Source organism: Nelumbo nucifera, chromosome 2 (assembly GCF_055504915.1).
Source record: "Nelumbo nucifera cultivar China Antique chromosome 2, China Antique-T2T, whole genome shotgun sequence".
NCBI lineage: Eukaryota > Viridiplantae > Streptophyta > Magnoliopsida > Proteales > Nelumbonaceae > Nelumbo > Nelumbo nucifera.
The window spans coordinates 63494696-63522102 of record NC_142650.1 but is presented as its reverse complement, the minus strand read 5'-3'; the positions used below and the strand labels follow the sequence as shown (position 1 = coordinate 63522102).

The window sequence follows — 27407 nt, the reverse complement described above, 5'->3', positions numbered from 1 at the left end:
TCCTTGACTCTGATTCAGTGGAGGGATAAAAGAGAAACAGATTGGGAAAGTGGTGGAGGGATAAAGACAAACACCTAGATGACATCCGCCATTTTCACGACTCTTATTCCAACAAGAACTTCCTTGGCTTTCGATCAGATTTCTATATTAGCAGGGTCCATTAGCAAAGAGTAGATAGAAAATAGAACCTTTCTGCAAATCCTCGAGTTCTTTCGATATAAGTTTCAACGCCATGAGAACCTCGGAGGAAATTAGGGATTTCCTTTCGTGAGTGTGAGTGTCGGAATATGGCTCACAGATCAAAGGTGATGTTATATTGCCTTCCAGACAATTTGGACGATGTAACTGCTGTGAGATGTAAGAGCATGTATTCATGAGCTGGCTTTGTATAGGAGAGCTTCAACGGCTGGTGATGAGCTTAACGATAAGTGTTCGACTGACTTCAAGCACTTGCCATGGATACAATTGCTCTGACCGTGGCTTCCTAATTTCAATCTAGGGATGGGATGCAATGATTGGCAATGGTTGCTCGGTTATAATGGGGGTGGCTTGTTGGTTTGTAGTGTCGCCTAAGTAAGGCCTGATAATAGAAGGAATTGGATCAATTCCGTCTCAGAATGAGTTGTCAGGAGGCCAGACCGTGAAAAGCGACAGTAGCAGGGGAAGGAAAAATCGAAAAACAAGGAGAGAGAGAGGAGATCACGATGGGAGATGAGTTGTAATGGTGGGTCGGTGGTCGGTGCTCTGTATCAAAGAGACAGAAATCGGTGGGGAGAAGAGAAGCAAAATGAAAATAGTAGAAAAAAATAAAAAAACAACAGAGAGAGAGAGAGAGAAGAAAACAGACGAGAACGAGAAGGTTGTTACCGAATCTGCCGTTTCAACAAGTTACAGCTGTAATGGCGGAAGTGAAAGGAGGGGGAAGGAGAAAGAGAGAGCAGAGGAGTGTGTTCAGATCCGCCATTATAGTGAGCTTGAATTCGTTAATAGACAGATATCATTGCACCGAAGGGGTTGGTTTTTCAATGGAATTAATGACCACCTCTGATCCTTGACCCCTGAAATGAATCTCTTTGATCCTCTCCCTCTGTTTGTATATTATAGCAGCTCACCCTCACTGGGTTTTGAGATGTTTCAGAAATAACTCTTTTTTGGTTTTGAATCTCTCACCATTCCTAGAAAACATGGGCCTTTCAGAAATATTTCTTTGTTGGGTTTGAATCTCCAGCGATGCCTCAATTAGCAGCAATATTTCGGAAAGTATTAATCGTTTTAGTTCTCATCAAAGAGTTTGGAGGATCACGGTTCCGTGCTGTAACCCCATCAGCTACCGATGGAGTCGACTTATGCGACAGGGCAGTTTCGGAAATTTTGAAAAATATTGATGGCACATGTGACTGAATGTGACGGAAAGTTAACGGTAAAGGTACTCTAAGATAATTATCATAAAATTTAAGGGTAATGTTATTCAATTAATTAAACCGTAAGAGTAGTTTAAAAAATTTGCCGTAAAAAGAGATGTTTTTCAGTATTAAACAATTAATGCCCATAAACTTCACAAAATTTATTGATAAATCTCAGAAACATAGGAGAAAGACCAAATTGGAGAGAACTCATCAATTGAAATACATGACCATCTGAATCTCCTTCCGTTTAAACCCACACTTCTCATAGAACCCCTTGTTCTCAACACTGCAATCAAGGATCACCTTATAACATCCTGCTGATCGAGCATGATCTGTGAGAAAGCCAATAATCTTTTGCCCTAATTTCATCCCTCTAGCATTTGAATCAACAACTACATCTTCTATGTGCCCTACCTTTCCACAGTTCCGTAAAAACTTCTTCTCCACGAAGACACTCCCTGTTGCAATAATTTTTCCTGTTTGATCATCTTCGATGACCGCAATAACATGGTCATCACCATGAGAACTGAGTTCTTGAAACCGTGCATTAAATTCCTCATCAGAGACAGAATCACAAACACTTAATTGTTGCAAGAGCTGAATGAAACCTTTATTATAGTCAGAGATCTGTAGCCTCCGAACTTGGAGTTGTTCTTCTTGACTAGAACACCCGTTTTTCATTTTATGCATAGGACGATAACAGCTCTGGCTTTCTAAAGATATGAGATCAAGCTGCAAGGAGTAACATATGAAAAAAATGAGAGAACTAATATTACCAATCTTTTACAGATCAATGAAAGGTGCTAGAGATAAGAAAGCGGAAAGAACTAGAACGATTTGTAGATGAAGATAACATAGATAAGAAGAAAAAAAAGGAAAAAAAAAAGAAGGTGACACAATTTCTGAATAATCAATAGATTCAAAACAATTTCTGAAGATAACAAAGACAAGAAAACGGCAGTGGGGTTGTGTAGGTACTGGGGCTTACAGGGGTTGGTTCGGGAAACCAGCTCCATCGGCTCTCCTTCTCCCTCCCAGATCCCAAACTTAGCATAACAAATTCAGAATAATTAACCCCAGAAGCGGGCTTACCTGGACTGTGTGGCCTGAAATCGATCGTCTGGACCGGGGATATCGCAATCTGATTTGTCTCCGATTATCTTCGCTGTACTAAGAGGAGAAACACCCACGAGTGATGGGTACTGCCGTAGGTTCTGATCTCATTTAGGCATAAAAATGAACGCTGCAACTGGGTTTGTTTTAGATTGTTTTCTCGAGTGATGGTGGGAATGGAGAAGAAAGAGGGAAGTAACGAGATAAATTAGAGAGGGGGGAGAGAGGGGTGCAGACTGGGCTCGAAATGAGGATACCGCCGCTGTTAGGAGTTGCAGCGGCGGTTCGTAGAAACTACAGAGACAGAGGAGGGGGCGGTGATATGCGGAACAGAGGAAAAGTTATGGGTGATGGAGAAAAGAGATGGGAATAGCGGAGAGAAAGAGAAGAATCAGGGAGAATGATCGGAGGTGGAGGGGGTTTTTTCTTGATCCAATCTGCTGCAAGTTGCAGCGGCAAAGACAGAACAGGGGAAGCATGAAAAGAAGAAGAAGAAGAGAAGAAAGAGGGAGGGAACGGAAGGCCGGAGATAGGGGTTGCCGCCGCTTCGCGGCTGGTTCGGTGTTCGAATGAAGGGGGGGAGTGAAAGACTCCGGATCACCTGCCCAACACATTACCCCCGTCAATTGGGGTAGGGCAATTTTATAATTTCAGGAAATATTGGGGTATTTTGATAAATTTAGGCAAATTGGGTTAAATCGTGCTTTGGAATAAAAAAAATAGAAGGTTGAGATGAGTAGTTAGTGATATTAGTCGAAATGAAATCTTTTTAGATGGAGGGGTAAATGAGGGTATTTTTTGCTCAAATTTCACAAGGTAGGGTTTTCAGACATCATGAGTTGATTGATGGGGTTAGATTGGCCCTGATGGTGCGCAATTCGGCCGGTCTTAACTGTCAACGACCTTGTCTCTGAACGGAATTGTGGGGAACCTGAAATGGAGAAGATGATGAAGCTCCGGGGGGAACTCGATGTGAAGGCACCGAAGCTCAAGTTAGAATACTTCAAAGGCAAGATAAAACCAGATAGCGCAAAGTTTGCATACCTTGTTCTTGGGGGTAGGGGGCCTTTTATAGCCACCTCATGCACTCACTCCTAAGCTTCTGTCAGGTCGGGTACGGTTACCTCTGGTCTCCTGCCAGTTCGGGTGCCATCCCCGCTACTGGTCAGAACCGCCACTGCTTCCTTTTGTCGGAGCCGTCTCTGCGACTGGCGATGACGGCGGCAAGTGGCGGTGGTAGGTGACCGTTGAAGTGCGGCTGTCAAGCGTCAGATCCCAAGTCAGTCAAATGCGTCGCCCCTTGGATACGGACCTCCTCGGTGTCAGGTATGGTACGTTTGTTCAGTTCGGCGTCTCGGAGCCGAAGTGCTAGAGTGGCGAACGAGGTGAAGTCTTGAGTTCGGATAGGGGAGTGTCCCGAACTGCCATGAGGCGGGCCAGTTCGGGTCACTGCCTTGTGTGGCTCGGGGCCCAAGGGAGAGTTCGGGCTCCTCGTAGGGAGGTCGGGCTCCTCGTAGGGAGTTCGAGCTCTTAGTAGGGAGGTCGGGCTCCTCGTAGGGAGTTCGAGCTCTTAGTAGGGAGGTCGGGCTCCTCGTAGGGAGGTCGGGCTCCTCGTAGGGAGTTCGGGCTCCTCGAAGGGAGTTCGGACTGTTGGTTTCTTTCCTTTGGTGCTTGCGCCCTGGGTACGCTGCTTTAAGTGCCGAACTATTTGTTTTTTCCATGTGGAGTGATTGCGAGGTCGGGCCAAATCTTCCTTCATCAGAACCAACTGGTCCGAATTGGTTAAATCTGGAAAGGGTTTTATTAGGTTAATCTATTGTATTGAAATGGAACCTTTGAGTGATCAAGAGGCAAACAAAGGCAGTTTTGGGTACAATTTCACAGATGGGTATTTGGAGGTATCCGGGATCTAATGGTGATGTCTGATTATTCTTGGAGGGTAAAGATCGTAGGAATTTGGGTTACCGGGATATTCCAAAACAGAATCTTGGTTAAATAAGGGAATCTGTGGTTGAAACTTTATAGGTAGGTGTTTTGATGTATCCGGAGTTCAATTGTATGTTTTGATCGGTTTGGATGTGTCAAGTTCAAAGGAATCTGGGTTCCGAGTGTTTAGTCTAACGACAGGCGTCAAAACAAAATCTTAGTTTGATGGAAGAGTAAATGGAGGAATCTTGAGCTGAAATTTTATGGGTAGGTGTTTTAGGAGGTCTTGGGTCTGATGGTTGTGTCTGATTTAATGGTTGAGGTACAAGTGGGGGTTGATAGGGGCCATCAAAAAGGTATCGGGTAGGTTTAATAGTGGATCTGAGGGCTTTCGGAAGGATCGAAAGCGTCTGATCAGGAATTTGGGGTGAATTAGGGTACATGCGATGGACCGAGCAAAAAATTGGGTGCTGACATCATCGTAGACCTATGGTGTGGATTGTGTCGTGCTAGCATGTTATGGATTGAAGGTGTGACATAATGGGCTAGCCCTTAGGCCTTGGCATGCCATGTCGGGTCCAACACTCCAACTAGGCCTTTTTTTTCTTTTGTAGTTTTTCTGAACTAAGAAAAAATCTAAAAAAATAAAAATATATAATAGTATAAAATTAACATGAATAATAGATAATAAATTGGAAAAAAACTTGTCAAAAAATTAATCCATTTGAAATTTAATGTGTACAAAAAAAATACATTGAAAAAATAATACAATAGAGATGAATTAATAAAATGATAAATTTGAATATAAAAATTACAATGGGATTGGGTCATGGTTTTCAAAACCAGACCGAACCGGATGGTGGGACCGGAAAAATTGGGGATTGCTTCCGTTTTACCCCAGAACCGTTATTTCGCCAAAAACCATTGATTTGGTCAACAAACCGCTGACCCAAGCATTTGAATTGTTCAATGGTTTGGTCGTTTTTTATTTTTTGTCAGAACAGACCATCCGTTCGATTCGAACAGTCATACCATTCGACCTGGGAACCGGACCCCTGACCAGTTCGTTGTCTGATTTGGTTTTAAAAACCTTGGATTGGATTATTGGAAAACGTTGCAAATAATTCTAAAATAAAATCAAACATAAAAAATTACAATACAAAAAATATTGCATTCAACACTTTTTTAAGTTCCACCTCCATTACCTGCATCTAGTGAACTATCAATTGAGGTGATATGTCCTCCTTTGTCTTGTAGTCTATCTTTTGCATCTAGCCAATCCTTCAAGTAAATGCACATCTCCAAAGAATGATCATTCAAGTTGCTCCTCTTCTCATCCAAAAACCAGTTGCCTACAAAAAATAAGACCCTAATGCAACTATTGACACCAGAGGGGTTAATATAACAAGTTCCATGGTTGAAAGAGTTGGATTTTTTTTTTCATTTTTCTCTCAACCAAGCTAAAACATCAACTTTGTTTGCTTCCTCCAAACCATTGTTTTCAAAACCGGACCGGACGGTCAGACCAGAAAAATTGGGAACCGTTCAGGTGATCGGTTCCATTTCCCCCCAAAACTGGATTTTCACAAAAGACCGTTGATTTTGGTCAGAAAACCGTTGAACCGGCAGGTTAACCGTTCGAACGGTTTTGACTATTTTTTTATTTTTTAAACTTTTTTATTTCTTTTGTTAGAACGGGCCAAGCATTCAATTCAAATGATCGGACCATTCGACCTAGTAACCGGACCCCTGACGGGTTCGGTCTCCGGGTGGGTTTTAAAAACCATGCTCCAAACTGAGGTAGTCAAACATACTTGATTGTTGCAAATACAATGAAGTTCACTAAATGATGAACTTTATGAAGAGGTGGCAATTGATTGTTAGCTTCCCCTACTTATTATTGACAAAATTTTATTTCACTACCACTTTTACGCGGTGTGATTGTTGAATTTTGCTTATTTCCTATTGAACTTTGAGATTCATACATTTCATACATCTAAAATAATAAAGTATTAACTTTATCTTTTTTGTTCTAATTTGAGTTATCATATTTGTATGATAAAGATCAAGTAAAACATCTAAACTTGATTTTTTAAAGGAAAATTCCACTTTAGTACCCTGAACATTGGGGGCAGTATTATGTTAGTACCCGAACTTTCAAAAGTGACACTACAATACCTAAACTTTTAAAAAAGTATCAAGTTTGTCCTTGTCGTTAACCTACCATCAGTTATCTATTGAAAATATCAAAATTACCCTCCAAAAGAAGGCATTGTTCATTGTCTTCTACTTTGAGATTAAACCGGTTGAGATGTTTGAGGTTCTAGACTAATGAAGTCATTGTCTTCTACCCTTAAATCTAAAGCACATTCTTGTCTAGTTATTTCTTTACTTTTAGTTATTGTTTCCCTCTATCATATTTCATGTTTTTTCTCTCTTTTTCTTTGAAGATAACCAGTTCAGTCACAAGGTAGAAAACAATGAACAATGTCTTCTTTTCAAAAGTGAACTTTTGAAAGTTCGGATACTAACTTGACACTACCCCCAAAGTTCAAGGTACTAAAATGGAATTTTCCCTTTTTTTAATTCTAAGGTCAAAAATTGCAACTAAACAATATAAATGAGAAATATTTTTTCCAACATTTTTTAAATTTTATTTTCAAAATTTCAATAGTTTGTTGAAATTGTGGAACATTCCTATATTTTGAAAAGACATCACTAATTATAAATAATTGATTAACTAATACACATGAAGTAGGATACCAAACTCTTGAAAAATAAATTAGTTCGTCATAAAAAAGTTTGTAAAAAAAATCTTTTATACAAATTGTAATTTCCCAATCTTCATAGTTGTGCAATCATTTGGCATTTTTTTACTATAAAAACTTGTTAAAACATGTTCATATGTTAAACAAATTTCTAACATAAAATATGTTGAATTCCACTTATATTGTACATCTAATACAAATATTTTATATTTTTTACATATTAGTGACATAAATTTTTAAATTATTGTTTTCTAACCCCCTGAAGTTCTAATATACATAATACAATTTCTAACTTTATTAATATGGGGTGAAATAAATTCTAATGCATCTTGTACACATAAATTTAATATACAACATGCACACCTAATACGAAATAAATTTTCATTAAAATTTGTTTTAATTGATTTTTTAACATATTTATTGCAAAATTGTTATTAGTGTAGCATTATCAAAAGTAATAAAAAAAATTATTTTTCAATTTTATATTCATATAAAATTGCAAATTCTAATCTTGATCAATAAAACTTAAATATATGTGCATTTCATATAAAATGGTTTGGCATTTTATATGCACATTGGCTAAAGTCATAACATTGGCAATGACATTTGATCAATATATGTGCAATGGCATATAACATTAGCCAATGTATGGCCATTTGATCAATATGTATGGTTTGGCATACGCTACAAGAGACTATGCTCCTCCATACTAGGCAAGGATGATGTCAATTATCATCTCTTACAACTGCTTCACAAAGAGTGAGGCAATAATGACCTGTCGTGTTTCTAGTTGAATTCCTTGCATGTGTTGCATATGATGATGTTGATTTGTCTAATCTTCAACATGAAACTCTAAGGGTAAATCCAGGAGGGCATGAAGAATTTGTAGTCTGCACATGTTGAACCTGCTCTAAACAATTCATAAGCAAGACAATCTAGAGATCCTTCTCTTTATTGCTCTTAGTAGGGGTGAGCATTGTTCGGTTAAAACTGAAAAACCAAACCGAAATTTTTGATTTTGGTTTGTTTGGTTTGGTTTTTTGGTTCGGTTAATTCGGTTTTAAAAAATTTTGGTTTCAGTTTCTGTTTTTAGGATTAGAAATTTGGTTAACGAATTAACCAGAATTTATTATATACATAATATAATATATATTATTAAAATGTAAAACATAATATATTATAATATGTATATATATTATATAAAATACATTGACATATACATATATTATAATATACATTAATATATTAATATATATAATATATAATATGTATTAGTATAATATTAATAAAATTTGGTTTTAACCAAAAAACTGAAAACCAAACCGAAAAATTCGGTTTTGGTTTCTTAATAATTTGCTTTCGGTTTGATTTTTAAAAATTTGATTTATTCAATTCTGTTTTTAACCAAATAAACCGAATGCTCACCCCTAGCTCTTAGTGAGTCTTGCAACTGAATCTTGTAAGCTTGCAACTTGTTCCTCTAGAGTCATGGTACATGTCATCATTACTAGCATCACTAAAGTGTAAGAATGACTTGTAGATGGGCTTTTCCTTAAGGTTGTGTTTGAATGTGGTGTAAAAGTAAAATTACACCATGGAATTGTACATCAATCAGTTTAAAGTTATGGACTGTTGTAAACATGAAATTGTGATTATCGATGTAAATATTTACATCATTTTTATTGAAGTTGTATTTACATTGATTGTCGATGTAAAACTCAATGTGAGTGGAGTTTTACATCATTTTTTTATGTTTAACTACATTCCATCCAAACGCCAACAAATACAGACTGTAATGTTTAATTACACTGGTCTGTATTTACACCACAAACAAACTCAACCTAAGGTGTGGACCTTGGCGATTTGAATGCCATTATAGAGGCATCATAAGGAGCAATTTCAAGATCTGAGTTTGATCCTTGTGAAGATGTGCATGAGCTTAATTGTTTTCTTGCCCCTGATGAAACAATAGAGGTCACAAGCTTCTTAGGAAGACCTTGGCCAAAATAGGTGTTTGCTTCTTGGTAGGATCTTCCCCAAAAATTGGAGTTTCCCTAGACAAAAGAGTTGTCTACATCTAAGAAACAGCTTGCTCCACCATTCAAGCCTTAGTCCTAGTTATATAACTAGAGTGCTGGATGTTAAGATTTGGGTTAAGCCCACAAGTCATCTAAAGGTTAACAGTTGTTGGTTTGCAACTAGTAGCTTTGAAGATGTCTGTCTTCGGGGTTGAGATGGTTGATTAATGCTTGAAAGGTTGTTGACTAAACAAAAGAGATGAGAGGCAAAGATTGTCGCACCGAGGGTGCCAGAAATTTGTCAGCAAACTTCTTGTCTAAAAATCCAAAGACACAAAAATGATGACAAATATCAAATCTTTGATATTTAATAAAACAAGATATGGATCTTTAAGATTTAATCTCTTTACAATGAGAAAACCTTTGATTATTTTCTTTAAAGATTCAACTTGGGGATTTGAAAAACTTGTTCTCTGATGAATCTAGAAGTGGTTCTTTCCTTATGAATGAGAACATTTTTATAGAAGTGAGTTGAGAGTCTTAGTTGGTCTCAACCTTCTTGGTGAAATCTTATCAGTTGAAGCTTCAATTTATCACCTTCAAGGCTTCAACTTGTGGGACCCATGTAGTTAGGAGATAAGATAAGGTTGGATTAACCATTTTGAATAGGATTTACTCAACCTTATCTTTTTATCTAGATTTATTTCTAGATAACTTGAGGATTTTAGGGACTCTTTTAGTAAGTCTCACTTGAGTCCATTGAATCTAAGGCTACGTTTGGAAGAGGTGTAAAACATCATCAGTGTAAAAAGTTGTTTAAGTTTTACATCGATAAAATCGATGTAGTTTTTATATCAACTATCGATGTAAAACTTTAAATGTAATGAAGTTTTACATCTATCATCGATGTAAAACTACACTCCATCCAAACACACGCAAAACTGAACCAAAGTGTAATTTCACGTCGATAATGATTACACTTTTTTACCAAATGCATACAAAAGCGAACCGATGTAAATTTTACATCGGTTCTTGATTTACATAGCATCCAAATACAGCTTAAAGAAAGAATCCTTGAAATTAAAGTAGAAGTATAAAAATCATCCATACTTTACCATGAATATAGATATCTTATTTTTTATCATACATGCCTTACCATTGTATGATGTCATAAGCTGAAATAGTTTAATGCGATGGTGTATGTATGCCATGGCTAGGGGGGTCATTAATGGTTGGGAATATGAACCATCTAACCCACTAACCCATTAATGACCATTAACATTAAATTAAAATGGATTGGATTCGACCCAAACCCACCTTCATCCAATCCAACCCACCCAACCCCTTAATCTATTATTCATTAAATGTGACTTATATAACTTGTAGAAAAATACATAAATTATAAAAACATAGAAAAAAAAACAATATAAATTATAGGAAAATATATACTAAAGTTGCATAAAATAATGAAAATTAACAAAAATTGCAAAAACAAAGAAAAAACAGAAATAACGAAATAAAACAAAAAAAAATTTGCTAAACAATATAACGAAAATTACAGAAAAAACATAAAATGAGCAGAAAATAACAAGAATTGCAGAAAAAATACAAAAAACATAAAAATGCAAAAAAAATAACAAATACTACACAATAATATAACAAAATTTATAGAAAAATGTAGAAAATTAAGAAAAATATTAGACCAAGAGATTTCATCTTCTACGTCACTCCATCCTTTAAATTAAAAACTAGATTCTCCACTACTCTTAAATAGAAAAGATGGATTTAGTTTTTTGGAAAAATCACTTTAGAGATACCAAAATTTGAAGTTCTCTAATCTTTCTTCGTGAATGAAATTCAGTACTCATACAGTCCTTTTGGTTTGTGCGATGTGGATGGCCGAATATTCCTATTTTCTGATGTTTGTTTCGAGAGATATGATGCGATGAATTGGGATTAGTATTCTCAAAATAAGGAATGTGGAGTCTCATCAAATAGGTGTGACCCCAGTGAGAAACGAAAGTTCTCTAATCTTTCTTTGTGAATGAAATTCAGTACTCTTACAGTCCTTTTGGTTTGTGCGATGTGGATGGCCGAATATTCCTATTTTCTGATGTTTGTTTCGAGAGATATGATGCGATGAATTGGGATTAATATTCTCAAAAATAAGAAATGTGGGGTCTCATCAAATAGGTGCGACCCCAGTGAGAAACGAAAGTTACGTGACGAGTGTGAGAAAATTTTGTCGAGGGTGAACTGTTCTCATCTTCCACCTTTGCAACGGTCTGAACTCAAATCTCAGACGACAAGGAGAAAAGACATTGTCTTCGTCTTCTCAGATGGCAAGGAGACAGGATTCCGTTTCACACATCATTCACATTTTTTTTTTTTTGCATTTTTTATCAAGAACATTTTTCCTTCCATGTGTTTCAAGTGCTTAGCGGACAAGGAGCACGGGATTCATCTCTTGAGACTGGAGTTCTCATCCTCATCTTCTTCCCATATCTTCTCCATTTTCTAACCCTTTACTATTGGGTTGCCATATGTAAAACCCTTTTTTTTGTTGTTATAAACCCCTATTCATTGTATAGATATATTAAACCAAAAGTATTTTGTTACAGATCTAACATGAATTTAATTTTTTTCATGATTTATTTGTCTTAACAGCATAAACTTCTCTTGCAAATCTGCCAGCTCTTATTAACCAAAGCTGGAAGTAGATTCTGTAAGATAGTGGGTCTCAGCAAACAAACTAGTGAATGAGAAAATAAAATTTTCTTTTCTCATCCCACTACTTCTGGACAACTAAATGGACCACTAATCTGTGGTCACAGAAGGGATTTAAAATTTATTAGAATTTAAAGGAACCCTAACGATCGCTTCACCATTTTAGCCAACTACTTTCCGCTCTTTACAAACCACATAACACGAATACCCAAATCTTGGAAACCACTCCTACAACTCATATGTCCTTATTTTTTCAGTTCAATCTAAATCGGAACTATTGTTTATTTCTTTCACATGCAACCACATTTGAAATTAAATTCACGTTTCATAAACTCAAAAAAAATCTAACAAAACCCTAGAATATACCTGTATTGGAAATTGGAATGAATCCTTTTTGCTCCATTTGAAAGGAATACAAATATAAATAAGTAGAGTGCAAAACCTTATATTTTGTATTATTTTGAATATATTTATATTCTATATATTTGTATTTGCACTCATTTCAAACTGAGCCTTTGGTTCAAAATCAGGAAAGCGGTAAATCCAAAAGGATGAGACACTGCTGGTTTGTAATACAAGGGCTTTAACACTCTTGTGCTGGATTACTGTAGTGTCTTTGGAATCCAAGCAGAACTCATTTCAAACAAAGCGGGAAAATCGGAGAGAGAGGAAGAAGAGGAGGAGAAAAGTAAAGACAACGAAGAAAATTGCAGAAGACTGGAGAAAAAGGGGAAAGTCAAAATATCAAAAGTTAAATGCTTAATGGGTTATCCGCCATGACCCAGCCCACCCAAACCATTAAATGTTTCTTTATTGAGTTACCCAATCCATCAGTGACCCAGGACTAAATGGTTACAGCCTAAGTTATCCAACCCATCAATTAATGGGTGGGTTGGCGGGTTGGGTTGTTAAATTGTGACCCCTAGGTGCAGGAAGGAACCACTGTTAGAGGTGGCAATTGGGCGGATTGGGTTCTAATCCATTTAATCCGTCAACCCATTAATAACCCAATTAGATAGAATTAAATGGGTTGAGTTCAACTCAAACTCACCTGAACCTAATCCAATCCAACTCAATCCATTTAGATAAAATAATGAAAATTACACAAAAATAATAGAAATTGCAGAAAATAAAATAGAAATTAAACAAAAACACAAAAATGCATAAAATTAATAGAAATTACATAAAAATTTGAAAAAACAGAAATTGCAACTTTCATTTTATCCTTTCTATACATATGAAAAAACAGTGTTGCAAAATAAATATAACAAAAACTATTGAAAAACACAGAAAATGAAGAAAAATAACAAAAGTTACAGAAAAATATAGAAAACCATTAAAAACTAGGAATTGCAAAAAGAAAATAAAAGTTATTAATAAAGAACAGAAGTGCAGAAAATAGAATAAGTTATAGAAAAATATAAACATAGAAAGTTTTATGCCCAAAACAATCTCACTTGCATAACTATCGATCTTTTTCCCATATTTCATTGTAGATGAATTAGCACACGCTGGAAGGACATTCACGTCATGAGAGTGACCCAATTGGGATTTACCTCTGAATCCACCCTTAACATCTCCTCAAACTCAGAGCTCACAAAAGTGCACAGAGATATCATAGCTAGTAGTCCAAGAAGCAATCCTTCCTTTTGGCATCCTTTCGAACAACACATCCTCAATTTGCATTGCTCCATTTTCATTTAACATACAATCAAAGCATTCCATGAAACGTTTTTCACATGCATATTGTCAAACAGTTTATGAGCATTGCCCTGTTTACCACATTTTACGCGTACATCAATCAATGAAGTCCCAACATACAAATCATATTCCAATCCAATTCTTGAAATCTTTCATAAATACATTTTTCAATCAGAAGTCATGATAATTCTGCAAAACACTTGAAATTTATCATAAGAGTTCTTCCTTGGTACCTAACCGAGTATAGGCACGAATGGTTGAATTATAGAGGAGTGATGTTGGAAACAAGGTTCAAAATATCGATATGCCCGATACGCCAGTAGGGGCATATCAAGCGAATTGATACTGCATTTTTAAACGTTTTTTTATTTTTTTGCAATTGATTCAGGGGGGGCGGTTTAGGTCTCCTCCATCCCCTGAATCGGTCAGACCCCTGATACACCCACTGTAGGGGCATATCGGAGGGGTCCCAGAACGATACGTATTGGCCGATATGTATCGATACTTTGAACCTTGGTTGGAAAAGATGCTTGACTAAGAATTGTTTCTATAGAGGTTGTATCATTGTAACTACATTGCAATTTTTGTACTAAGGAATGCATTCCATTGGAATCCACTTAAGGTCATTCCCTAGTTTTAGATAGTGGGTATCGGTTAAGAATTGGAAAGTAGTGCATAGGATACTTGAGAGAGAGAGAGGGGGAGAGAGAAAGAGAGAGATAAATTAATGGTTACCCGCTGGATAACCACGTCCTAACCCATCAAATGTCCTCTTATTGGGTTACCCAACCCGCTATAATCCAAGACAAAATGGATACAACCCAACCCATTAATTAATGGGTGGGTTGGGCAGGTTAACGGGTTGGGTTGAAAATTTACCAGCCCTAACTAAAGTACAAAGAAGGTTCGTTGACCAAATCAATGGTTTTTGGCCAAAAGACGATTCTGGGGTAAAACACAACCGATTATATGGCCGGTTCCCAATTTTTCCAATCCAACCATCCGGTTCGATCTGGTTTTGAAAACATCGGAAAATAGGATTGGCTAGCAGAGATAATAGATCCATCCATTCGATTGCACTTAGGTCGGTTCGTCCAATGAAACCAATCCTATATTCAGGGATGGAGAGCTCCCGTACCTGGAAGAGCTTATGGTGAGTTCATTGACACTTTGGTCTATAATAATGGTCATGGTTTTCAAAACCGGACCGGACCGGATGGTCGGACTGGAAAAACTGGGAACCAGTCACCTGACCAGTTCCGTTTTCCCCTGAACCCGCTTTTTCCCCCAAAGCTGTTGATTTTGGTCAACAAACCACTGAACCGGCCGGTTAACCGTTTGAACCGTTCGAACGGCTTTGATAGTTTTCCAATTTTTTTAATTTTTTTATTTTTTTGTCAGAACGGACCAGTCATTCAGATCAAACGGTCGGACCATTTGAACCAGTTACCAGACCCTAACCGGTTCAGTCACCAGTTCGTTTTCAAAAAACCATGGTAATGGTTATAATGTGCAAGAACTTGACAATTTGCAAGAATGTTTTGGAGGCATTAATGGCCCCCGGGTCACCTTTAACCATGTTGATGCTTCTACCACTGGTGAATACGGTTACAGAGAGAACTAGCTCTATGAAGCTGAGAAGGACATTGGAGATATAGCATTAAAACTAGGGTTTTCTGCTGCAACTTGTACTGAGGTGAAACTGATGATCCACCAAATTATTGATGAAGAGATCAGTCCTGGGGAATGGTTCATTGTTCTTGTTGGTACTTGTTCAAACATTAGACTCCTTGTAACTATGCCTTATCCCATGCCTGGCCAAACTAGGTTCCAATTTCTTCTTTTCTTTCAAAGGCATTTATTTGTTAGAGTATATCCATATCTGGTACAAATGTAAATGGATTAAATCTAGATCCGTAAATATGTTATTGAATTGAGTTCAGATATCCACAGATTTGATCCTAATATATTTTGTTGACCCTGTAGTGCAATCAAATAGTCTTCAGAAATACTAAGAAAAAAGATATTCTTCTTCCTATAACCACAATATCTTTGAAGTTTCTTGGTTTGTCTTAGGGCTGTTCATAAGAAGGTCCAACCCGATCAAATCGACCAACCCGAACCGACCCAATCCAAATCGGCTGGGTTATCTTCAGCACCGGTCGATTTCGAGTTGTAAAACATCATAAACCGATGGTTCGGATTAGTTTCGGTTTTTTTGTGTGAAAATTGAAACTGACCCGAACCAAACCAACTAATTGTCCATTTATGAAGTTTAAATTAATTAAGCCCCCATAACTAATTGTCCCTCTTCAAATCTATTACATTGGTTAGAGTAATAATTGTAATTAACTGTCCTGAAGTCTCCCTACAGAATTCACCCAAATCCCAATTAAGACAATTAAACTTCAAAATGAATATATAATCAAAGGGATAGGTTGGTGGTTTTGGAGATAAAACTTAATTACTGAAAAGATATATAACATATATATCTCTATAATAGGCATTATTATTATATATGGGTTTTGCTCTTCTCCTCTCCAAAATCCAAACTATGGATTAGAGGTATATCCTGTTTATCAAAAACAAGGCTTTTCCCGTGTTCACTACCTCACATACTGTGGTGCCACAGTCCCCACATATATACTGCAGTTGAGTTTCTGTCAAACATGGTTGAACTTAGAGTCAAAACCGACCCAACCCGACTCAAACCGACCAGGTCGATTTTGCCTAACACTGGGTCGATTTTGGTTTCAAGTTCAGGTAACCCGACCAGGTCGGGTCGGTTGGAAAAACCTCAATAAACCGACCCAACCCGACCCGTGAACAGCCCTAGTTTGTCTTTGTTTCTAGTTTCCCCCTCTTGGTGCAAATGATCGGTAGTCAACTTATCATCAACCAAAAGCAAAATAAATGGAGTGACTATTTGGCATTTTCTCTGTTCATCGCTGCAGTAACATGTGAAAAGCCCATATGTTATTCATTCATTAAAAAAGGCAGCCGTTTATTATGCTCATCAACTTACTATTTATTCATTTCTCTGTTTCTCACATACATGTATTTTTTTAGTTAAAATAATTCGTATATGATGTAGCAATACATACTTCTTACAAAATTGTATTGATCAACCCAAAATGTAATGGCAGAGAAAAGCTATTGTACCAAAACACCCCTTTTCAACCCTTATTGTCTAGGCTTAGCAAGGTCTATACACCAAAAAGAGGTGTAAATCGGGTCGTGCTGTGCTGACCCACAGGCTGGGCCAAGCCGTATTTGCTACCCCTGGGATACTTCAGAGTTTAGACCAGTCCGGCACCGCCAATGCGGGCCTGAGCTATTCTGTGCAGTGCCGCAAGTCAAGCTGGTCTGCAGACCAAACCTTGGGCCACTAGACCAAGCCATGAGAGGTATATTTTTTTTTATTTTGAAAAATAATAATAATAATTTAAAAGTAAATTAACAAAATAGACAAAAAAAATCTTAAAATTTTATTTTATATAAATTTTGATGTATACAATTGTTTATATATACAATAATAAAATGAAATTAAAAAATTACAATACAATTGGAATAAAATTAAAAATAAAAATATTATATATATATATATATGGATCGGGCAGAGCCACAGGCCTGTGCCGGCATGAAAACCCAAACCCAGCATGGCCCATACCTCCATGCCATCCGTGTGCTGTCATGCCGGGCTGTACTGGGCCACGGGCGGTATGCCCAGATTTACAGCTCTAACACCAAATAGGACGCTTCAGATCACCTCGCTTCATATGGTATCCAAACCACAGTTACCTAAATCTAAATAGGACGTTTCAGAGAAAGAAAATTCTAAATTTCTAGTCAAGATGCCATTGAACAAAAGGTGCACAAGACACCATTCACAAAATCCTGTCCACAAGGATGTGTGATTAACCAAACTTAAACAACAAAAAAGGTAAAACGCAATTCCAACATTAAAAGAAAATGTGCATAAGATACTTACCCTGAACATCTCTACACGGCAAACCACAGTATGACAAAAAAAAAAAGGATGCTTAGATTCTTAAAATGAATGCGTAGGCTTTGCTTCTATAATTGAAGAGTGAATGTAACAGAAGCAAAGCCTACGCAGTACATGAAAGTGCAACCACGTTCATCATAAATCTTCCTCTCATCACCATGTTCTATCATTTATGTTGTAGACACAACTTGGCTATAGCATTCAGGTACTATCATCAATAAATATTTTCATCTGAGGAGATCTATGCAGAACTATAATAGATGAGCTTTACTGCCACATTGACACTACTGAAAATCCGGATTTTTAAAGTCATTGACTTCTGAAGGGTCCTTATTCAAATTGTCACGAGTCAAACTGAATCAACGCATTACAATGCAAAGACAAAGGATAGTATACACCCCAAAACAATAAATTCGTAGCTATATTTTGCAAATAAAGCTACGTGAATCAACAAGTTGGCACTTATTAAATGATCACTAGTCAATACAAGATGTTTCGGAAATCATCAAAATTTCTGATTGAAATTTGTGGATATTCAGTCCAAATTCCATGGTTCAGAACACGGACAGAAAAAAGAGGGGATACAAAACTTCATTCTTCAGACTGCCTTGTTCCCAGTACTGGAATGTCCTCAAACCGCTTCTGCATTAGAATAACATCAATTTTCTGTTAAAAACCGAGAATGGCAAGCTTAAAAAACAGTTCGGAAATTATATAAATATGATGTTAGATCCCAAACTTGGCCGCACAGGAATGACAACAATTCTCGATTCAACAAAATCCTAACCCTAACTATCCGAGGTCAGCTCATTTATCAGGAAAAAAAAAAAAACTATCCGAGGTCAGCTATGAAAGACAATATTATCAAAGTAGTTAAAAGTCAAGAACTCCAGCCAGTTCCTTCTCTGATAATCAATTATCTACCTTTGCATTTTTTTTTACTTACCTAAGAATAATATCATGTTTTTTATAGATAAAAGAAAGTATTTCATTAATATAAACAAGCATATACATAGGATTACAACCAGGGTCTGGGTACCGCTAAAAACAGATGGAACAATAGAATCCAAGAATAATATCATGTTAATTGATTGCATTGACACGCTATGCTGCTTCTCTATGTGCATCTATGATTGTCAGTTGTACAAGACAATTGCATGGTAGAAAAGAAACTTACTGTTCTCTGTGCTAGTGTGCTTCATTTAATTTAGATGCTGTGTAGTTATCCAACACAATTGCATTTTAGAATATTATTAAACCTGTTGTCTTCTTCATTATTATAGCTTCTTGATCTCTTTCAAGTAATTAGGGCTGTAATCGGATCGGATTCAGCAAAATCCAACTCCGATCCAATTATGGAAAGCTTCTATCCAAATCCAGTCGGTTTTAAAGACCTCAGACTCAGATTCAGATTGGATTCGGATTTAATCCGACTCCGCTTTAATTTTTTAAAATACAAAAAATAAATTTATTAGTTTTCAACTTTTATATATAATAAATTAATGTAACATACATACTGAATTTATTATATATATAGATTCATATATAATATAATATATAAAATATATTTTTTATAATTTTAAATATGATTATATAAAATTTATATATTAAAACCAATAAATATTATGATATAATCAGATTCGGATTTTAGTCAGATTGGATGGAGTCAAATCCAAACCCGATCTGATTACATAAATATATCCAAGGTTCAAAATATCGATATGCCGGCGTATCAGGCAGTATGTTTTTTTTTAGTTTTTTTTTCAAATCCAGTTCAGAGGGGCCAGTTTAAATGTCCGTCTACCCCTGAACTGGTCAGAACCTTGATACACCCTCTGTAGGGGCATATCAGGAAGCTCCCGAGTCCCGATACGATACGTATCGGACAATACGGGCCGATACGTGTCAATTTTTTGAACCTTGAATACATCAGCCAAATCTGAGATAATCGGATTGGATGTTGGACCGGGCCTCATTTTTCGGGTACCATTGACAGGCCTACAAGTAATTGATGCCACCAAGTTACCCACTTGTATTTTTCTTCTAGTGAAGTTTACCCCTTGTACACTAGGCATTGAATTGAATGTTATAATCAAGTTTGAGTTACAAAACAACAAACAAACAAATAATGGCTAATTAGCCTACATATGGATGGAAAATATACTTAAAAGGATCTTTAAACAGGTTTAGATATCCAAATTAATATTTTTGTAGTGTCTGTTAAAACCTCAGAAGATAATTAAAAGAAACAAAAAGTGATAAAAGTATGGAACTAGGTCCTGTTCAATTTGATTGGAATTGTCTTGGGCGAATGGTGAGATTTACAAAACAAATAGTAGTAAGTTTCAAAAATATGTTTCAGAAAGAGATTAAGTGTAACGATTTAAATCGGAAACATGGGTTCGCATTTTCCGTCATTAATTGTATCTTAATTTCTAGGAGTTTTACTACTGTGGATCAGAATTATGTTACAAACCTAGTGTTTCAAGTGCTGACATATCTAAGACAGCTTATTTTCCTGCTCAAAGTGTCATGTAAAAGGAAACCAAGATGTAGGAAATAATAATATCAAAGTAAAGCATATAAAATACCACAAAAACTGGCAAGATAGATCTAGACAAAATAAAGTTCCTTGTGCAAAGATCACTTTTCTCTTCAAAGTGTAATCTAAACAGAAGCCAAGTACAAGGAATAACATTATTTTTATCATTAGTGGGAATAGCAAAATGAAACTATAATATGAAACAATACTACAAAAAACTAGCACAAAGTACAAAGTGGCATCCAACTCCATGTCCTACATAAAAATAAGTGGATTGGTCACTTCTGGAAAAATTTAAAGCAAGATGCGGATGGATCTCTTATAGGAAAAATCTCACTATTGGGCAAGTGGTTTTCCATCAGGAAAAAACACCTATGGGTATTAGTTTTTCACAACGTATGGATTGAACTCCAACAGATGGATAGTAAATTAGTAACCTAACAGATGCATCAATTTTACTTGGTGAACTCACGAAAGGGTATCATTTCGACTTGCCATGTTTCTATCCCTCCTTCAAGATATATCCTTGAGACTTGAAACAGAAGAGCGTTTTGGAAGTTCAGTTCTGGAAATTTTGGAGCAAGATATGGGTGCATCTCTTAGAGGAACTATGGGCATTAGTTTTTTGCAGCAAGTATGTAGTCAACTCCAACAGATGAGTAGTAAATTAGTAGCCCAACGATACATTTAATTTTACTTGGCAAACCATGAAAAAGTATCATTTCCACTTGCCATGTTATTGTCCCTCATATAAGCTATGGCCTTGGGAATGGGAACAGAATAGCCTTTTGGAGGTTTACTCCTCTTCAAAACCTCATTGTTGGATACTTCTTCCAGTTTCTCAACCAGTTATCTATTCCCCTCACTCACATCTTCCCCAAACCCAATATCTTTCCAGGAAAAAAAGGATTCTGGCATTCTGTTGTACCATCAAACAGTTGCTTCTTTTTATTGAAAGCCATATGTGAAAAAATCAGCATGCTTGACGGGCTATTCAAGAAGAATGTGGTAGTGACTACATCTTTCCTCAAGTTTGCCCTTTGTTCCTCAAAGAGGGGGGAACTCCATTGTAGGGTTGTTATCCTATGCATGGTTCAGGAAGAAAGAAACTCGAGATTATTCAAGGAGGTGAGTCAGCCAAAGGAAAGAATGCAGGAAATGTGGGGCAGGGATCTGCTACCAACCCTGTCCCAACAGTCCACTGCAGCCACACATTGGGAACATCTCCCTTGTTGTCATGGGGAAATGTTCCCAATGTACAGACGCAATGGCCAATTGGGATGTTGTTGGCACTGTGTGTTGGTAGCTGACCTGAACTCGAAAATGTGAAGATCAAGGTGACAAATTGGCTTAAAGTAACTACATTGATTAAAGATTTCTCAATGGATGACATTATGAGAGAGTGGAAGCAGCTAGCAGATTCGGCAGTCTTGTGAAAGCTAATAGATGGATTTCCCCACTAATAGGTGGGTCAAACTCAAGTTTGATGGCTGCAAAACAATTAATATTGGGAAGTTACTTAACACTTCAAATCTGATAATAGATGGTGACTCTACAACAGTTATCAGCTGACTGAAACAAGACAAACCAGGCTCATGATCGTATAGAAATATCATGAAGGAAATCAGGAATTTACTTAAAGATATAGATGTGAAGCTTCTTTGGACACCAAGAGCAGCTAATGACTTGGAAGATGCATTAGCAAAACAAGGGCTAAAGTGGGAGCAAATGTTTTGGGGAACAATGTGAAGAAATGAAAGCATGTATATCATAATTCATAAACAACAGTTATCAGCTGACTGAAACAAGACAAACCGGGCTCATGATTGTATAGAAATATCATGAAGGAAATCAGGAATTTACTTAAAGATATAAATGCGAAGCTTCTTTGGACACCAAGAGCAGCTAATCACTTGGCAGATGCATTAGCAAAACAAAGGCTAAATTGGGAGCAAATGTTTTGGGGAACAATGTGAAGAAATGAAAGCATGTATTTCATAATTCATAAACAACCAAGGGCTCCCATACCTCCTAGGAAACATGTTGCCTAAATTTTTTCATTGATCCCATGTATCATGAAGGCAAGTTTAAGGTAATGGCTATAAATATAAATAGAACCAACCAAATTCATGAATGTTATAAGATGCTTCAACAGAATTTACAAGAATCGATTTAACACCAGCAACATAGGCACTGTTTATATTTATAATTGTATAACCTTTACAAAGGACAAGCATAATACAAGCACATACATGTTAGCAGTTTAAGAAAAATACAACAGAACTTATTCACTATGCAGAACGATATAGGCGGCAAATATAATACCCCAACATTGTTGTACTCCCAGAGCTTATGAACTCCGTAGTCCACTGCCTGCATCCAAAAACATCACTTCGTAAGTTACCCTAAATAAATAAATAATCGAAAGCGTCCTTTTTTCAACAAACCAAAAAAAAAACAATTGATTAAATCATCTGCTGAGGAAGTATAGCTAAAATGCAAACCCCCTGGAAACCTAATTATCTTTTAAGAATCAACCTTACGAGGGCATTTACCAACGTCAATGAGATCCCGGCCGCCGTGTATCAAACAAAACGAGTAAAATTGTAAATAATACTACAAAATTACCAAAACCCAAGATTTAGGAATTTGCAACTGAGTATATTCCAGCTTGATTTCAATCGTGAAATAGAAACTGTGCACATAGACATTCATTCCAGATCGTAAAGGTTCAGTTGAACAACAAAACATTGAGTATTTAGAAACAGTAAGGCGTGTTTGAATTAAGAAGAAGCAAGACCAAATGAAAAAACAATACTTGCATAAAACCCAATCGATGGCCTTCTAGAGCAAGCAAATAAACAATCAAAGAAAAACGCGGGGATTGGGCAGAAACCCTACCCGTTCTCCGACGAAAGCGCCGGCAATGATGAAGGTAACGTATACAGAGTTCCGGCGCATGATGACTCTGTAGAGCCCTTCGAAAAGACCTCCACTTTTCCGAGCAGTAGAATCCATGGCTTCTGTTGGTCTTTGATCTTTCTCTGTTCAATTTCTTTCTGGCTTTGGCGCAGACTACCATTTTTCTACGATCTTGGAGGAGCGTCTTATAGGGCTGCAAATGGTATCCCGTATCTGGCGTATCCGTTTTTCCGATTCGATTTTGGTCCGGTTCAGAATGATCCGGTTTTTTTCTTTTTGGTGAAACGAATTGATCCAAAATCGAGCAGTTTGTAATTGGATCGAATGTGGACTGTGGAATCATACCTATCCGATTGGACCGATTCCATTCGATTTATGGGTGATAGTGGCGTAGAGTTGTAAAGTGGGCTGGATCACACATAAGGGTGTCAATGGACCGGTTTTGGGTTAGACCCCGTCCAGTCCAAAGTCAATTTAGACGGACTAGACGGACCAATCAGACATATTGGATTGGATTAATCGGTCCAAAATATTAATTAGATTAGATTGGACCTAGTCTATCCATATCAAATTTATATTGGATTGATTTGGATTAAGCCAATATCTGGTCCATTGATAGATATAAGGTAAGAATATATGTGTCAATGGACTGGGTTTGGGTTGAAACCAATCTAAGTCGAAATGAATTTGAACAGATTGAATGATTCAGACATTGACTTGGATCGGTTCAAATTGGTTCAAAACATTCACTGGATTGAATTGGACCTGGTCCATTTATAATAGACTCACATTGGATTGGATCGGATTGGACCAAATCCAATCCAATTGACACCCCTGGTCACATAGCCCAGCACAGCTTCAGGAATTGTAATGAGTGGACATGTTAGGCCTGGCCTAAACCCTTGGCTAGGGTTGTTCACGGGTCGGGTTGGGTCGGTTTACTGATGTTTTTCCAACCGACCCGACCTGGTTGGGTTACCTGAAATTGAAACCGAAACCAACCCTGTGTTAAGCAAAACCAACCTGATCGGTTTGAGTCGGTTTGGGTCGATTTCGGCTCTACTTAGTTGTTGTTCAAGTGTTCATTTTTTGCTCTACATTCCCAAAGGAAACTATCATTTCCTTAATGTTTTGTGGCCCATCCATGGATCCAGTTGTGGAGGGAGCAGAGTTTGAGAGACAACTTAGTTAAGTAGGTTGTAATTAGGATAGAGACAACTTAGTTAAGTAGGAACTAATTAGGTTGTAACTACTAACTAGGAACTAACTACTAAGTCGATTTGGTTCGGGTCCGTTTCGGTTTTCACACATGAAAACTGAAACTGAACCGAATCATCGGTTTATGATTTTTCATAACCCGAAAATGACCGGTGCTGAAGAAAACCCGGCCGACTCGGGTTGGGTTGGCCCGAGTTGGTCGGTTTGGTCGGGTTGGGTCTTCTTATGAACAACCCTACCCTTAGTCATGCCGAGCTAGGGTTTTGGGGCCCATGGACCATCATGGCATGGCCCACATATATATAAATATATATAATATGTATTATATGTAATTATAATTATATAATAATATGTATACAAATTTTTATTTTCAATTTTATTATATTATTTTATTCCAATTTTATTATGATTTTTTCAATTTCGTTTTATTATTTCATATATAAACAAAATTGTTTACATCAAATTTCATATCCAATAAAATTTTAAGATTTTGTTTTCAATTTGCTGTCTAATTGTCTATCTTGTGAATTTATTTTAACTTTTCTTAACTAATAAAATAATAATTAACTAATAAACAAACAATTATAAACATTTTACGTTTCATGTAAAAAAACAATTTAAAAGAAAAGAAACATATCAATATAATCATCCATATAATACTTAGTTGATTTTATCTATGCAAATAATAATAATAATAATAATAGTAGTAATAATAATAATAATAATAATAATAATAAATTTTAAAAAAATCCACTAGGAGAATAAATGAGAAAAATAACAAACTTGGGACATTACATTTAGAATAATAAGAAAAAATCTTACTTGATTTATCCAAAAGAAACTAATAACTTGATTAGTCCTTTTTTGCATTGAACTCTCTTAAAACACTAAGAAAAACTAGTAGAACTTGATTTGCCTTATTGGTTTTTCAATTTTACTTTTTTATTTGGCCCATAATTATTGAAGTATTTTTTATATGTTTTAAATTATAAAAATATATTTTCTTTGCATTAAATCACTAAGTAATCATTGATACTTGAAGCTTATGCCTCATTTAACAAAGGATTAAGCCTCACATCAAAGTTGTGAGGCTTAAGCATTGAGGCAAAATTTGTGTATCTCACCTCAAGGCGTATGCTTCACACCTCAAGGCTTAAGCCTTTTAAAACAATGGTCGTCGATAATGTTTATGCTAAGCCTATGGGCATACACATGCATGGGTCAAATTTCCAAGCCTATAACTTAATATATAAATAGAGAATGACCACTCAATGCTAAGTATGGGGTTAGTATTTTAATAATTTTTGTTTAACATCTATTATTTATGACATAAGTTTAGGTTTTTTATATAAATTTGTTACTTAATTTAAGAGATTAAATTAGGTTTAATTTCCAAATAAAAAAAACATGGATAAAATGCACTTACCCAAGAAAACATTTATTTAGGCAAATGCATTTACTAGGTAAATGGCTTCTCAAAAAAATGAACCCGCCAAAAAAGGAGTAATGATAAAGCAGATTAGGTGTGGATTAAACTTTACAACTATTATTTTAACCCAGTCAAAGTTTTAATGGGTGATACCCTAACCCAATTAGTTTATTCACATAGATATAGATAGTTAAGTAATAAATCATTTTGCTATCCTTTAATGGTAAAAACCTTAAAGTTTGACCCATCAAGGCAATGTTTTGTTTTTTCATTTTTTCTTTAGGTTGTGTTTAGTTGATTTGCACTAATTCAAATGCATAGGAGTGCAAATCTAAACCGTGTAAATCTGATTTAGTTTTGCATTAACATTTGCACTTTTCTTGTTTGGTTGAATGTGGTGCAATTAATAAATCAATTTTGCACTTTTTGTTTGAGTTGTAAAAAACAAGTGCATAAACAAAATACAGAACTCGAATACTTATTAATTTTTTTTTGGCTCTGCCAAGATATAGGTTGACATATGCATATGTACCACATGTGGGACCAAAATAGGCATCAAAATGTATAGCCATTAATACATTTTATATGTGGGGTTCACTTATAACACAAATTTATTTAATTTATAAAAAGTCAGTCTTGCAATCCTAACTTTGTCCCTACTAACATAGGCTAACGTATGCATATTTACCATGTTTAGAATCTACGCGGGCATTAAAGCATGGGGACATGATGATGTTTCAGTGTGGGCCCCACCTATAAACCCAAAAAACTTAGACAACATGGTTTTAATGTGGAAAATTAGCTATTTTGATGAGTTTATACATATGTTGGTTGAAATACAAAAACTATTGAATTGGGGGCCAAAGATGATCCCCTCTTTACCTATTGACTTTAGATGAAAAAGAATCTAATGTCTTCTACCAACAACTCTCAATTGTTGGCAAGAAACATAGGTGGACCTAATTAGAAACCTCATGTCATAACCAATAAAAGAAAATTAGCAATAGAAAACAAATGGTCCCCAATAATTCATCCATTTTACAATTACATCCAACAAGGTTAACGTCCCCTTAAACATTAAATATACTTGGAATTAGCCTGATTTGATACTTAGGAGATGCAATAACATCATACAAATGAAAAGAAAAAGGCCTCAAGACACCTAACCAATCAACATCCAATTTACTAAGAAACCTTTGCCAAGGACAGGCCAAGTGTCTATAATTTTTTGTCAATAATAAAGTGTTTGTAATTAATTCTTTTCTTTTTAATTGGTAGTGACTACTAACTTGAAAACTCCTTAACAATAGTTTAAACCTTAGATATTGTAAGTCCATGAATGAATATTGTTATAGTAGTTTGAAGGAAGCATAAAACCATTCCACAACCCTTGTTTTGAATATTAGCTTATGGGACTCATACCAAACCACTCAATGCAGAACAAAGTTGTCAATTTTTTTTATCAAATTTATCATATGGTATATGAAAGGTAAAACGGTTGACATGATAGAGATAAACAGATCTAATGTTTCCTCTCCATGAGATGATGTAAAAATTCCATTTAAACATATGTTACACTGACTTGAAGATTACATAATTGAATCCCATGCTCAAACATGGAGAACACG

The 27407-nt window shown here is 36.1% G+C and overlaps 2 protein-coding genes across 3 annotated transcripts; both read right to left on the bottom strand.

Annotated features, from left to right (window-relative positions):
* Positions 1-1539: 1539 nt before the first annotated feature.
* GNA1 (glucose-6-phosphate acetyltransferase 1) lies at positions 1540-3150 on the bottom strand. 2 transcript variants are annotated; one of them, XM_010273348.2, is made up of 2 exons: positions 2395-3150; positions 1540-2138 (listed from the first exon to the last, which is right to left on the bottom strand). In XM_010273348.2, the coding sequence occupies exons 1-2, from the start codon at positions 2458-2460 to the stop codon at positions 1617-1619; spliced, it is 588 nt and encodes a 195-aa protein (XP_010271650.1). In that variant the 5' UTR covers positions 2461-3150; the 3' UTR covers positions 1540-1616. The 2 variants fall into 2 exon arrangements, with proteins under 2 accessions (XP_010271650.1, XP_010271651.1); XM_010273349.3 differs by having other exon boundaries at positions 2499-3146.
* A 14796-nt stretch (positions 3151-17946) lies between these two features.
* LOC104607672 (cytochrome b-c1 complex subunit 9, mitochondrial-like) lies at positions 17947-23299 on the bottom strand. Its single transcript, XM_010273350.3, has 3 exons — positions 23112-23299; positions 22536-22583; positions 17947-18310 (listed from the first exon to the last, which is right to left on the bottom strand). Exons 1-3 carry the CDS (start codon positions 23226-23228, stop codon positions 18260-18262), a joined length of 216 nt encoding a protein of 71 aa, XP_010271652.1. The 5' UTR covers positions 23229-23299; the 3' UTR covers positions 17947-18259.
* Between the last annotated feature and the right edge of the window lie 4108 nt (positions 23300-27407).